This window comes from Pleurodeles waltl, chromosome 2_2 (genome assembly GCF_031143425.1).
Source record: "Pleurodeles waltl isolate 20211129_DDA chromosome 2_2, aPleWal1.hap1.20221129, whole genome shotgun sequence".
Classification (NCBI taxonomy): Eukaryota; Metazoa; Chordata; class Amphibia; order Caudata; family Salamandridae; genus Pleurodeles; species Pleurodeles waltl.
This window is the reverse complement of record NC_090439.1, coordinates 394,900,940-394,914,907: the sequence shown is the minus strand read 5'-3', so window position 1 is coordinate 394,914,907 and position 13,968 is coordinate 394,900,940. Positions and strand designations below refer to the sequence as shown.

The following is a 13,968-nucleotide window of genomic DNA, read 5'->3' as shown; positions in this document are numbered from 1 at the left end:
GGAGAAAAAATGGGAGTGAAGGATGAGGAAGTGGGTGTTGGAGGTGTTTGTCTGCTGGATTTGGGTGCAGTTGCATGGGTTGTATGCTGTTGTGTGGTAGACGGCTGTTGGGTGTCTGAGTGCTTGCATTTGTGTACTTTAGGACGGGGGACAGACACAGTGGGAGAGGACACAGGGGACGTGTGCATGGATGTTGTGGAGGTGTCTACCAGTGAGGTGTGTTTTCTGCTTGGTGTGGAGATGATGTAGGTAGAGGATGATGATGTAGTGCATGCCGGTGTGAGTATGGACATAACTGGGAGGGAGGAGGAGGAGGAGGAGGAGGGGGAGACAGTGGAAATAGTGAGAGTTGTTGTGTCTGCAACTGAGTGGTGTTTGTGTGAGTGCCTGTGGGGTGAATTATGGTGCTTGTGTTTGCCTATGACACTTTTGTGTGTTGTCCTGTGTGCATGCTTGTCTGGCTGTGTGCTAGGGATGGGTTGAGGAGAATGGGACTGGGAAGTGGTAGTTGGAGGGGGGACGGTTGAAACAGGGACAATGACTGCCATCAGAGAGAGCCAGAGCCTGGATTGATCTCTGTTGGGCTGCCAATCCACTGTGAATGCCCTCCAGGAATGCATAACATTGTTGCATCTGGGCTGCCAGCCCCTGGTTGATTGCCCTACAGAGATGGATCTCAGGAGGTCAATAGCCTCCTCACTCAGAGCAGCAGGGCTCACTGGGACAGGGGCTGAGGTGCCTGGGCCGAAGGAGATGCCCACCCTCCTGGGTGAGCGGGTATGGGCAACTCGCTGAGGGGCTGCTGGGAGGGCGGTGCTGGTACGGAGGTGGTGGTCATACCTGAAGCTGGGGTGGTCACAGAGGTTTCCGCCACCACCAGGGAGATCCCATTGGAGGAGGTTCCTGAGTCTGTATTGTCCCCTTCAGTCTCCGCCGTGGTGCTCCCCTCGCCTTCCGTCCCACTGGTGCCCTCAGCGTTGGTGGACTCTGCCTCCTGGGTCCTATGGGATGCAGCTCCGTCCATTGCCAGTGCATCTGCTGCTCTGCCAGATGATACTAATGCACATATGGACAGGATGACAAAACAAGAAAGGGGGGAGCAAGACCAAGGATACACTGGGTCAATGACTGCACCAATACCACTGTTGGCGTACACAGCACCCTCACACACAGGGAACTGACCTACCCACTATGCATTGCACTACCAGTGATATTGCTAGCCACCAACCGCAGCGCACCTGGGACCCATGCAGCCCTGACCAGTAGTGGATGCTAACAAGCTAGGTGAGCATTATTTTCCCTTCAGACCATTAGCCACCAGAGGACCTACGCTGCTATGTCTGGCCTAGCCTTGGGGCACCTACTGACACACAACCGCCACCCGGATACCACCCCACCAGCCGTAAGTTGTAATTATAGCCACTGTACTCACCCTCTTGTGGCTGCTGTGTTGCCCTCAAGCACCCTACCAGCTCTGGATAGGCCACTGGCAGAATGCGGGCCATATGGGGGGGTCAGGGTTCGAGGGGCACCCCTTCCTCGTTGGGAGGCCATCCCCAGCTGGGCGTCTGCAGTCTTCCGTGCCCAGTGTCTCAGGTCCTCCCACCATTTGTTACAGTGGGTACTCCGCCTGCCATAGACCCCCAGGGTCCACACCTCCTTGGCGATGGCACATCATATACCCTTCTTTTGATGGGCGCTGACCTGCAGAGGCAATACAGACAAGAGAACACCATTAGACAAACAGTCCAGCCAGTTGCACAATGGCCCACCATACCCGTTTACAGCACTATTGGCACACACACAGCCCAGCACTCAATGTATACCCAGCCAGGAGGAGATACCTCCCCACTTACACAATGCCTTCACCCACACCTCCATACATGCATGCCACATGCATCGTGCCCACAGTGTACTCACCTGTCTGGAGGCCCAGACAGCAGTCCCTACTTGGGTAGAACCCCATCCACTAGTCTCTCCAACTCCTCAGAAGTGAAGGCTGGGGCTCTTTCCCAGTCACGGGGGCCATGGTAGGTTCCAGACACAGGTCACAGCAGCACATGCAATGTAGGTCCTCTCCTATGGAAGGTCAGGAAACAAGTGAGGAATTAGATTGAAAATGGTAGTCACGTCCGCGGCGGTGCATACTGTCACCGCCGGAGTAGATCACCATTGGCCTCTGTACCCTATAGAGCCCAATATAAACCAATGAGGAATTTCACGGCAGTTCCCGACCGCCTCCCGCCACACCGCACATCATCAGCGGCATTACCTCACTTCCACCTGTCCCTCCACATAGGACAGGCGGATGCCGTTTGATGGGGGGCAGGCCAATGGAATAATGCTGCGTCACAGGAGAAATAGGAACATACTGGACAGATCACACTGACCCATTTCATGTATACAGATTGCAAACTACTGTTGTGGTTCCATCGTTCAGTTTATGACAGGCTCCACACTATATTGTCCCTTAGATTCCTACCAGTGTGGATGAATAGGAGATGGAGACATACCCCCGTGTACAGACCCCTGGTGAACTTGGCTACACTGGAGGACAGGCACATAATACTCACCTATAGACTGGACATGGCCACAATCACAGAGCTGTGTGCCCAATTAGAGCCTGATCCGATATCTGATATCTGTCAACCCACTGGTATCCCCCCTCTTGTGCAAGTTCTATCAGTGCTCCATTTCCTGGCAACTGGTTCTTTCCAAGTGACAGTGGGCTTGGCAGCAGGAATGTCACAGCCAATGTTCTCAATAGTGCTGACAAGAGTATTGTCTGACCTGATCAACACATGCGCAGATACATTGCATTCCTCCAGGTTGAGGATTTGGCCACTGTGAAGGCCAAGTTTTATTCAATAGGACATATCCCTAATATAATAGGGGCAATTGACGGAACACATATTGCACTTGTCCCCTCCACCAGAATGAACAGGTGTTCAGGAATCATGAGAGTTTCCACTCTATGATTGTGCAGATGGTGCGCTTGGAGGACCAGTACATCTCCCACGTTAGTGCTAAGTACCCTAGGACGGTGCATGATGGGCCAACTACAGAGGCACAGGGTATAGCTAATAGGTGAGCCCTGGTTCCCACCCAGTATATGTTGGTGTATGCCTATGGTGTTGGTCACATAGGATAGTGTGTGGCTAAATGTTGTCCCTCAGTATTTGCTGGTGACTCTGGTTACCCAAACATATCATGGCTGCTGATCCCTGTGAGGAACGCCAGGACAAGGGCAGGACAGCATTATAATGAGACACATTGGCGAACCAGAAGGATAATTGAGAGAACCTTTGGCCTCCTGAAGGCCAGGTTCTAGTGCCTCCATCTAACAGGTAGATAACTGTGATACTCACCGAAGGTCTGCCAGATAGTAGTGGCATGCTGCATGTTACACAACCTGGCCCTCAGAAGCCATGTCCCTTTTCTGCAGGAGGAGTAGACTGGAGATGCCCCTGTGGCAGCATTTGACCCTGTGGACAGTGAGGATGAGGAGGCAGAGGATGAGGATGAGGACAACAGAACAACTGTAATCCGTCAGTATTTCCAATGACACACAGGTGAGACAGTGTAAGTTTACATTTCAATAGCTTTGGTTGTATACTGTGTGGCATTGGCATGCTTGTATTTCCCACTTCTATGCCCATTTACTGTTGCTTCTGGCTATTCATATTCCAGATGTTGGTGATTTGACAAATACTCCTGGTGTGATCACAACAGCCAGCTACAGGTCATTAGTTCTATGCTCATTCTATGTACAGTTCTTTTGCACTGGTTGTACCTGTTTCAATCAATACATATTTGAAATACATGACATACTCAAAATCTATTTTTATCAAAGGTTGTTTATTGAAGAGCTAACATATAGGGGAAAAGTGCAATGGGTTGGGGTGATGATGGAGGAAATTTCAGGGTATTGTTCCAGTCTGTTTGTAGCACAGGTGAATTGTCCAAGGGGACATAGGAAGGGGAGCAATGGCAGTTCAAGGTGGACAGGGTGACTGTGCGGGATACAAGGGGGACAATCAGGGGAGTCTCATTTCCTGGCAGGGGTCTTTGTAAGTGTCTCTGGCTTCTGTCTTGATCACAGGGAATGTTCGCGGGGTGGTTCACCTTCTGCAGGGTGAGGGGTGCTAGTGGCCTGTGAGTCCTGTGGCGCGGCCTCCTGGCCACTAGCAGCAACAGAAGTGGAAGGCTGTTCAGATGACTGGCTAGTGGCAGGGACCTGCTGGTGTGAGACTGCCTCCCTCATAATATTGCCCATGTCTGCCAGCACCCCAGCTATGAAAATCAGTGCGTTGTTGATGACCAGCAAGTCCTCCATGATCCCCTGGTACTGTCCCTCCTGCAGCCGCCTGTTCTCCTGCACGTTGTTCAGGATCTGGCCCCTCATGTCCTGGGAATGTTGATAGACTCATGGATCTCAGACAGTGCCTCCTTGAGAGTCGGTTCCCTGGGCCTGTCCTCCCCCTGGTGCACAGCAGTCCTTCCACTGTCCCTGGTGGCCTGTGCCTCTGTCCCTGACCCATGTGCCCAACTGCCACTGACCCCAGGTCCCTGATTGTCTTGGGTGTGAGGTGTAGCCTGGGGTCCCTGTACAGGTGGACACACTGCTGATTGACGTGTCCTGGGGACAGAGGTTTGGGAACTCTGGGTGGGTGCTGTGGTGATGGATACTGATGGGGAAGGCTCTGTGGTGGTCTGTGACTGGGCTTGGGTAACCGGCTGTCCAGTGGTCCCTGATGGGCCAGGTAGATTGTCCAGATCCTGAAGTCCAGATTCATTTTCATCACTGTGGGCCTCTTCTGTTGGGGGACTGGATAGTGCTGGCACCTCCTCTCCGGTAACATTGGCTGGGGTACCTGTGGGGATGTAAATGATGTGTTATGGTTTATGTGTATGACATATTGTGTATCCCTGGCTTCCCCTCTACGGTTGGTTTTGCCCTGCCAGCTTTTACTTGTGTATGTTGGTGTATGGTGATATTGTTAGTTTTCTCTGCTATGCATGCTTTAGTGATGAGTGTCCATGCAGGGCTGTGAGGGGTGTCCATGCATTGGTACAGCATGCAGGGCTTGGCATTGGCATTAGTGAGATGCGTTGGTGAAGTGTGTGGTATGGAGTGGAGTGATGTGAGTGAGGGTTGGGTGTGTGATGGCATGCAATATGGGGGTGATAATTGTTGAAAGTTGACTTACCAGAGTCCAGTCCTCCTCCTACTCCGGATAGGCCCTTAGGATGCAGTATTGCCAAGACTTGCTCCTCCCATGCTGTGAGTTGTGGGGGAGGGGGTGGGGGCCCACTGCCAGTCCTCTGGATATCGAGCTGGTGTCTTGCTGCTATGGAACAAACCTTCCCCTGTAGGTCGTTACACCTCTTCCTGATGTCGTCCCTTGTTCTGGGGTGCTGTCCCATGGCGTTGACCCTGTCCACGATTCTCTGCCATAGCTCCATCTTCCTTGCAATGGATATCTGCTGCACCTGTTCTCCAAATAGCTGTGGCTCTACCCTGAAAATTTCCTCCACCATGAACCTTCACTCCATCTCTGTGAAACGGGGGTGACTTTGTGGTGGCATGGGTGTTATGTGATGTGTGCTAGTGAGGGTGTGTTGAGTAATGTCTTCGGGTATGTGAAGTGGGGTGCCTGAGGGATGTATGGGTGTATGTGGTGTATGTATGTAGTTGTGTCAGTGGCCTTGGTGTCAGTCTTGTGCCAATGAATTGTAATCGTAAAGGGTTGTGAATAATGTGGGTGTGTGTTTTATAGTGATGTTGGTGTGGTGTGTGTATGGGTGTCAGGTGTGTGTTGTTTGAATTGTCCAATGTGGTGTTGTTTTGTCTGTGGGTGTCCATTGTGAGCGCGGCGGTATGTACTGCCAATGGGTTACCGCCATTGAATGTCTGCCATGGTGATTCGTGGGTCATAATGGGGTGGGCGCTGTTCTGTTGGAGTAACGGTGTGGGTTTTGATACCGCCACTTTTATCACTGACCTTTGGACTGGTGGATTTGTGTATGTGGCTGAATTCTGTCGGATTGGTGTGTGTGTGTGTCATAATACGGTGATCGGATATCTGCCGCCAGGGTAATTTGGCAGCCATCAGCGTGGCTGTAAGCAGGAGTTACTGCCAATGTCATAATGAGGGCCATCGTCATTTACAACACCAGTAGCTATAACTCTCACAAAAACAATACCTATTGCATTGCAAATTTTTGTTACATATTGCCTACAGACAAAGACCAATTGTGTACAATACCAGTGCAGATAGTGTGTTTTGGGTTAGTCCATTGCTTATCATTGGTTGGCTTTCCTATCAATTTTATGTACTTACTTCTTATTTCCCTTTTTTAATCCTCCCCCGGAGCGTAGCTTCTTTACCATCCATTTGATGGGATGACTTGTATTCTTCAGCTCCTTACATTCAGGGAACTTTTTTTCTTTTACTTCCAGCATTGCAGAGGAGTGCATGTGTTTGCTTGCTTTTGTCCCTTTCTACTATGCATGCTACTTTTCTCTCCCCAACTGTCTCTCTCTGTTGTGCCTCCACACCCGAGGTCCTCTGTTCGCATGTTCCAACATGTTTTTCCACTCAGTGCCATCAGTGCCAGCATTCATTTCCTCTCCCCACCTGCCTCTTTGATCCTCAGTTGTTCACAAAACATGACTCTTTTATTTGTAACCATTTTTTTAATTATTTTTAGGAGTGACCAGCAACTGCAATTTGCTACCAAGCTGCTCTTTCCCTACGTGCACTTTCATGCATTTGTTTTTTTTAATTTACCACTCCAAGGTGGGCATCTGCCATGCTGAAACAGTAAATTAAAAACAAAAATGACTGTTTCATAATAAGGTATTCACATAAGAATTGTGATGATTTTGCACCTGTATCATCATGCTGAGGGGTCCATCGAACAATGTGGACAAATGAAACATTGGGGGAGGAAGGTGTTTGCATGTGTGTGTGTGTGGGCGTGCACGTATATTTTTTTTGGGGGGGGGGTAGTTGCCGACCTTTTTCACCTTTTAAAGAATAGCTTTTTCTTTTGCAGATGATAAACAGCATCTTCAGAAAGTATTGACAAAGCAAAAAGTCCAGATGCCAGATTCACAAAGGTAAACTTAGACCAAAAGTCTAAATTTGGACCCAAAGTCTAACTTTAGATCTAAAGTCCAACTTTACTCCTAGTAAAGTTAGACCTTTGGTGTAAGTATACCTTTGTAAACCGGGCCCAAGATCTTTTGGCTTTGTCAGTACTTGTTGATGATTTTCGCCCGCTTTCTATGGGCTGTGGTCATCCAGATTTATAATGCAAAGAAGAGCTGGAACCCAAATCTAGATTACAAGCAAAGCAAAAATGCTCTACATTTCCCCACATTTGCTCAAGTCAGTATTCATCTTGCAGCATCAATATTTACCAGGCGAGGTGTTACTTCTGAAATAACTGGGCCGCTCCTAAGAAGGCTTGCTTTCCTGACTATTTTGTTTTTCTCTCCCTCAGAACCAACAAGGTGATCCTGCTTTCGATTCCGTTTGTTTAACTCGCCAATTTTTTACAGACTTGCCATTTCACGCTGCTTGGATTTTATTAGGCTCCCCTCTCTGAGACCCTAAGTGCTGGCTCTATGACGCCCTACGGACGCTGCTGCACGCGCTCGTTTAATGTCTCGTTCCCCCGGAGATGCTCCCTTCCTCTAAGACACCGTTCCGGAGATTTAATAGTTGAGCGTGTGAAATCTGTTAGGGACGTGGAATGAGACCCCAGTCCACAGTTGAATACGATAAAAATCTCTATTCTGTTATTTCTTGCCTGTGTCAGAGCTGCTGATAATCCCTCCCCTGCTAACACTTTTTCCTCATGTGAGACATGCACGCTGGAATATTTTTTCTGCCAGATCTGGTTTATAAAAGATTACAATTTCCGCTGTTCATCAATAAAATCCTGCCAGTAAATTCACGCCTAGCACCAGCTGTTTCCTCATAAATGTTGTATTTTATTGCCCTTGAAAATGGTGCTCAGGGGCCCTTATTCTGAAATTTTATTTTGAGTATATATATATATATTGGTTGTTAAATGCCAATAGAACAATAATTACGACAGTGATGCCGTTCACTCACACTTCTAATATACACGGTTGGACAGTGCTCACGAGACATACAGACGGGGAGTTGTTTGTTGACCTTGGCAGTGGGTGTTCAGCCTTATCGTTGTGCTCCTTTGCAGTGAATTGTGTGCGCTATAGAACTTTGTGCATCAGTCACAGGTGCATATTTACATTATGTAAGCTCAATACTATCTTTCGCCTACAAGTCATGGTGCAAACCCAAGCTTACACGTTACCTATGGTTTGAACAGGTCTCATTGTAGCCTTTGCCCTTCTAGAGATTGTGAACACCATGAAGAAGTTTCCATCTGTTTCAGTAGCATCCTTAAAACTGTTATTTATGTCTAACGGGTTAACTTGTTTGTTTAACCAATGTAAGAATGCTGATTTCTTTTTTAGCGATTAACGGTGTTAGGAACATCTAAAATACATAGAAGAGGATGGCATCTACACGTGCAGAATTTATTCTACTTTTTCATTTCTCCTTGCTAATGAGGGTGAAGTGGGAAGTAAAAGTGTCAAAAAAGATTTTATTAAAACATTTTCCATGACAATAAGAAATTAAATTAAATATGTGTCCACAATTTCACAAATTTCCTAGTTCCATACTTGTGAAACGTTGGCAATATGAATACACTGCACTTTCAACAGAAATGTATGTGGATTACGTAATCGCATGTGTAACTTTCGCAAAACATATGTTTCACTTGCATCTGCCAGGAACCACTCATTATCGTCACAAGAAACAGACATATACTACACATTCAACGTTAACAGCTTTCTGTGCAAATCGATCCAGTGGTGTCAAGTATTCAAACCTCCATGTGCATCCGATGCTCATGTACAAATATTTTGCTCATGGTCAAGTGGATTTTTGGCCAAGGAGCAATTTGAACATTGCATGAGACAGCAGTGAGATTAGGGCCGTATTCCAAATTTGGCAGTCTGGCCGTAGGCCCGCCAAGATGACGGTCTGGAGGACACCGCCAAGCTGGTGCCTCCGGACCACTGTATTATGATTTTCCCAATGGGCTGGCGGGACAATCAGTGCAGTAGCATTGGCTTCAGCTCTCAAAGAGAGCTGACGCCAATGCCAGCTACTCTGACTGTGCTGGCAGCACAGTCAAAATGCGGACTGTCTGCTATGGCACTGTCTGCCTTGCAGGCAGTGCGCATTCTGACGGTGCTTACAGGGGGTCCTCTGCACTGCCCATGACATGGGCATGGGAAGTGCAGGGGCACCCCTGTTCCCGTCTCTGCCTTTCTGCCAACCTTTTCATGGCAGCATCCCCGCCATGAAAAGGCCAGCAGAAAGGTAAGTCGTGATCAGCACGGCAGTGCTTACATTGAAACCACTGTGCTTGAACTCGGCTTTCATTGCCGCCAATTTGCCGGGAACCACAATCCTGGCAGTGGCACTGGTCTTGTGGTGGTCCAACTGCCAACATCGTAACCTGGCAGTCAGACGGTCAAGGTTGCGGCAGTCGGACCGACACCACGAGTAAGGTGGTCTTAGGACTGCCGTACTCGTAATCAGGCCCTTAGACTGGGAGTGTTCATGCTGTAGTGCGGACTCTGATTGGGGGTGTGGAGGGATGTTGAGAGGGGTGAAAATCTGTGGCAAAAATTGAGACTGAAGATTCTTCAGGTACTTCGCAGGTGTCTTTGAAACTTAAAACGTTTTAAATATATTGTCAACATGTGACTTTTAAAGGGTAAACTGAAGGTGAACACAATATGTGAAATAAAAAATATGGTAACGTGAGGAAATAAAATGACGGCTTTTGTGGAAATTTCACTTAACTCCAAACTACATACCCTATCTCTGTCACCAATTTACATGTATATAACATGTCATTATGGCGACTCCCAAAAAATGATTTTATGCAGTGCTGAGCAGAACAGTGTACAGGTGCTGGGGGTTTTAAATTAAATCAAATGTAACCATAATCTTTTATGCTCATTATCTCTCCTAGGATGTGTGACACCGGCGAGGGCCTGTTCACCTTCCAAACACGTGAGGGCGAGATGATCTACCAGAAGGTACATTCTGCCACATTGGCAATAGCAGAGCAACATGAGAGGTTTATGCTGGAGATGGAGAAGAAATCACGGGTAAGTACTCTCGAATGGAGATTTAAATCTTGTGCCAAAGGTTAGGTAAGATGTTTGTTCCAGCATTTTTGTGACAGAAGGTCTTTTCTTCAAGCCATTCTGCCAGCATGGCTCCTGTTCTTCATTTATCAAGGTATTGTGGTGGAATATTCACAGTTATCGAGGAGCATCCCACATTTTGGTAATTATCTGCAAACATAGTAAATTTATTCACAGGATACGGATAATTATCAAGAGGAAGTGGACGCTCATGAGGATCAAATCAAATCAAATCAAATCAAATCATCAAATCATTAACATTTATAAAGCGCGCTACTCACCCGTGCGGGTCTCAAGGCGCTAGAGGTCTATTAGAAGGAATTGAGGAATTGATCAGCCTCTGACCACTTCTTCTGTTACAAAGGATGAAAAAACAAGTGCTACAGGAAACGCTTAAAGTAAAGTGAGCAATCTTATTTGAGGTTTTGCGTATATTAGTAGACTTTGGGGGTCATTCCAACCCTGGCGGTCAATGACCGCCGGGTTGGAGGACCGCTGGAGCACCGCCGACAGGCCGGCGGTGCTCCCAAGGGCATTCCGACCGCGGCGGTAAAGCCGCGGTCGGACCGGCAACACTGGCGGTCTCCCGCCAGTGTACCGCCGCCCTTTGGAATCCTCCAAGGCGGCGCAGCTAACTGCGCGGCCGAGGGGATTCCGACCCCCCCTACCGCCATCCATTTCCCGGCGGTCCGCCCGCCGGGAACCGGATGGCGGTAGGGGGGGTCGTGGGGCCCCTGGGGGCCCCTGCAGTGCCCATGCCACTGGCATGGGCACTGCAGGGGCCCCCGTAAGAGGGCCACTACAAGTATTTCACTGTCTGCTTGGCAGACAGTGAAATACGTGACGGGTGCAACAGCACCCGTCGCACCTTCCCACTCCGCCGGCTCGATTACGAGCCGGCATCCTCGTGGGAAGGGAGTTTTTCCCTGGGCTGGTGGGCGGTCTTTTGGCGACCGCCCGCCAGCCCAGGGAAAAACTTAGAATACCCTCCGCGGTCTTTCGACCGCGGAGCGGTATTTCGGAGGGGGGAAGTCTGGCGGGCGGCCTCCGCCGCCCGCCAGACTTGGAATGACCCCCTTTATCTCCCTAAGTTCTCCGACCGCTGAAAACATTTTCATTACATTTGACTGCCTTAACCACTGTTTACATTGTGATAACTAAATTTACATAGAAGTAAATTTGATCTTGTTCAAGTGACCTGTTCAACCGAAGCAATATGCAACACCACATTTTCCAGTTTACCATAAAAATGTCAAAGAAACGTGAGCAAACCTGAAGAATGATAGAACAAAGCACATGGCAGAGAGAGTATTTAAATTGGAAAACTGTTGTTACTCTTCATTTGCATTCGTTAAAACAGTTCGAATATGTAATATTATTAATCACTATTAAATGGAGTTCGATTTGTAAAATGACTTCCAGAATTAGTCAATGACACCACATTCGGATTTAACAAACCTCATCAAGCAGAGTTTTGAACATGAACTCTAGCTACAAGGGGGTGTGGCCTGACGCCGATGCTGTTGGACACAAGATCTCGCCTGGTGACACCCCATCCAGTATAATCCTGCCAAAATAATGTCCCAAATGTAGCCCTACACCCCTCCGCGAACTCTCCTGCGACTAGGGGATCCACTCCTGCATCAATTTGAGCCAACATGAACACTGAGAGGGGACCTGTTGGACTGTCTGGCGGGCTACTAAGGCGCTGACAAGATGATGGCATAATGGCAGGTGAGACTTATACCATCCTGAGCTCTGCCCTGTGAGTGGATGCAGTAAGACAAGCTTAGGAGGAGAGTCCCTGGAGCGCTGTGTGCCTGACCCTTGCAGCTGGAGACCCCTGCAATGCGGCAAGGCACAGGGATTCTGACGAAGGCCTACATGCTGAGTGCGCCTGTAGGAGGCTGGCCTGGTTTGTAGTGGGTACCTAAGGTACTTACACCTTATACCAGGTCCAGTTATCCCTTATTAGTGAAATGTAGTCAGTGTTCTAGCAGCTTATGCTGTCTAGAGGTAGCTGTATCAGAGCAGCCAAAGCTGAACTAGGAGACACGCAAAGCTCCTGCAATACCACTATAGTTACCCAGTACTTATACACAATAAAATGTAATACTCAGTGTTACCAAAAATAAAGGTACTTTATTTTAGTTACACAAGGCCAAAAATTCCTTAGAGGCAATACTCTTTCTGGAGGTAAGTATTATACACAATATATACACTAACAACCAAAATCAGGTAAGTAAACAGTCATAGAATAGTGCAAACAGTAAAAAATACAATAGATTGCAATGGGTTTAGGGGCAGCACAAACCATATACTAAAATAGTGGAATGCGAATGTCGAATTCCCCCCTAGGCAAGTGTAGTGTGTAGAAGGGTGCTGGGAGTGTAAGAAAACACCAAAGGTAAGTAAAGTACCCCATCCCAGAACCCAGGAAAGCAGGATTAAAGTACAGCAAGTTTCCTCAGGACATAGTACAAGTTGTGATAAGAGATTTTGCAAGAACCAAGCAAGACTGCAAGCAGCAAACAATGGATTCCTAGACCTGAAGATCCGCGGAGAGAGGAGACCAAGTCCAGAAGTCGAAGAGGAGTCCAGGAAGGACAGGAGCCCCTACCAACCAAGAGGAAGGTGCAAAAGTGGATTCTCCGGTCAGAAGAAAAGTACAGGAGAGCACCAAAGAAGTTGGCTGTGGGTTCTGCTTGGTGCAGGAGATGTCTCATGTCGAGTTGTTGAATGCAGGCTGTTTGCATCATTGGATTCCGCCAACAAGCCCTGATTCAAGCAAGTACTTGGTTTGCATGAAAAAGGAGGGACCTGAGGGTGTCAACTCGGACTGAGGAGACAGAGGGGGCTCTCAGCACTTTTGAGAGCCCACAAAAGACCAGGCAGCACCCACAGGAGTCCCAGAACACCGGGACAAAGAAGATGCAAAGTACTGTCCTTGCAGCACTACACTAGAAGGTCCCACGCCGCCGGAGAACAACTCAGGGAGCTGTGCATCACAGGTTGGAGTGCTGGGGACCTGGGCCAGGCTGTGCCTGAAGGATTTGTGGAAGAAGTGCACAGAAGCCCAAGGAGCTGCAGAAGAAATGGTGCAGAGGGGTACTGTCGTAGCACAGGGAGCAAGCTCTTACCTCCACCAAATTTGGACAGATAGACCTTTGGACAGTCTGGGTCACTTTGGTCCACCACCTGTGTTCCAGGGAGCAAGCTTGTCATCAGGAGAGGAGTCCCAGAGTACCAGTCGTCATCTCAGAAGGGTGTCTGCAGAAGCAGGGAAGTGACTCCGTCACTTAACGGGAGATTCCTTTGGCATCTTCTGGTGCAGGGTGAAGACAGGCAGTCCTCAGAACGTGCACACCTTGGAAACAGTTGCAAAAGCTGGCTGGAGCTGAAGTTTCAGGTCACAGGAGTCATCCTGGATACTTTGTTGCAGTTACTGCAGTTCCTGGAGCAGTCTGCGGTTGATCAGACAGGAAGACGCTGAAGCAGAGGATGCAGAGGAGTCCTGGAGGAATCATGCAAACCGAATCTGAGGAAACACCCAGAGGAGAGACCCTAAATAGCCCTGAGAGGGGGATTGGCTACGTACCCAGGTATGCACCTATCAGGAGAGGTCTCTGACGTCACCTGCTGGCACTGGCCACTCAGAGGTCTCCAGAGGGTCAACACACCTTGGTATCCATGATGGC

The 13,968-nt window shown here is 48.6% G+C and overlaps 1 protein-coding gene across 1 annotated transcript in view; it reads left to right on the top strand.

The window, feature by feature from the left end:
* DOK6 (docking protein 6) overlaps nucleotides 1-13,968 on the top strand; it is a gene marked incomplete at its 5' end in the record, with an annotated part of 934,435 nt that overhangs the window by 849,360 nt on the left and 71,107 nt on the right. Inside the window, one exon of the mRNA XM_069219182.1 lies at nucleotides 10,093-10,231. Within this exon, the coding sequence (XP_069075283.1) occupies nucleotides 10,093-10,231 (139 nt within the window). The remainder of the gene's footprint in view (nucleotides 1-10,092; nucleotides 10,232-13,968) is intronic.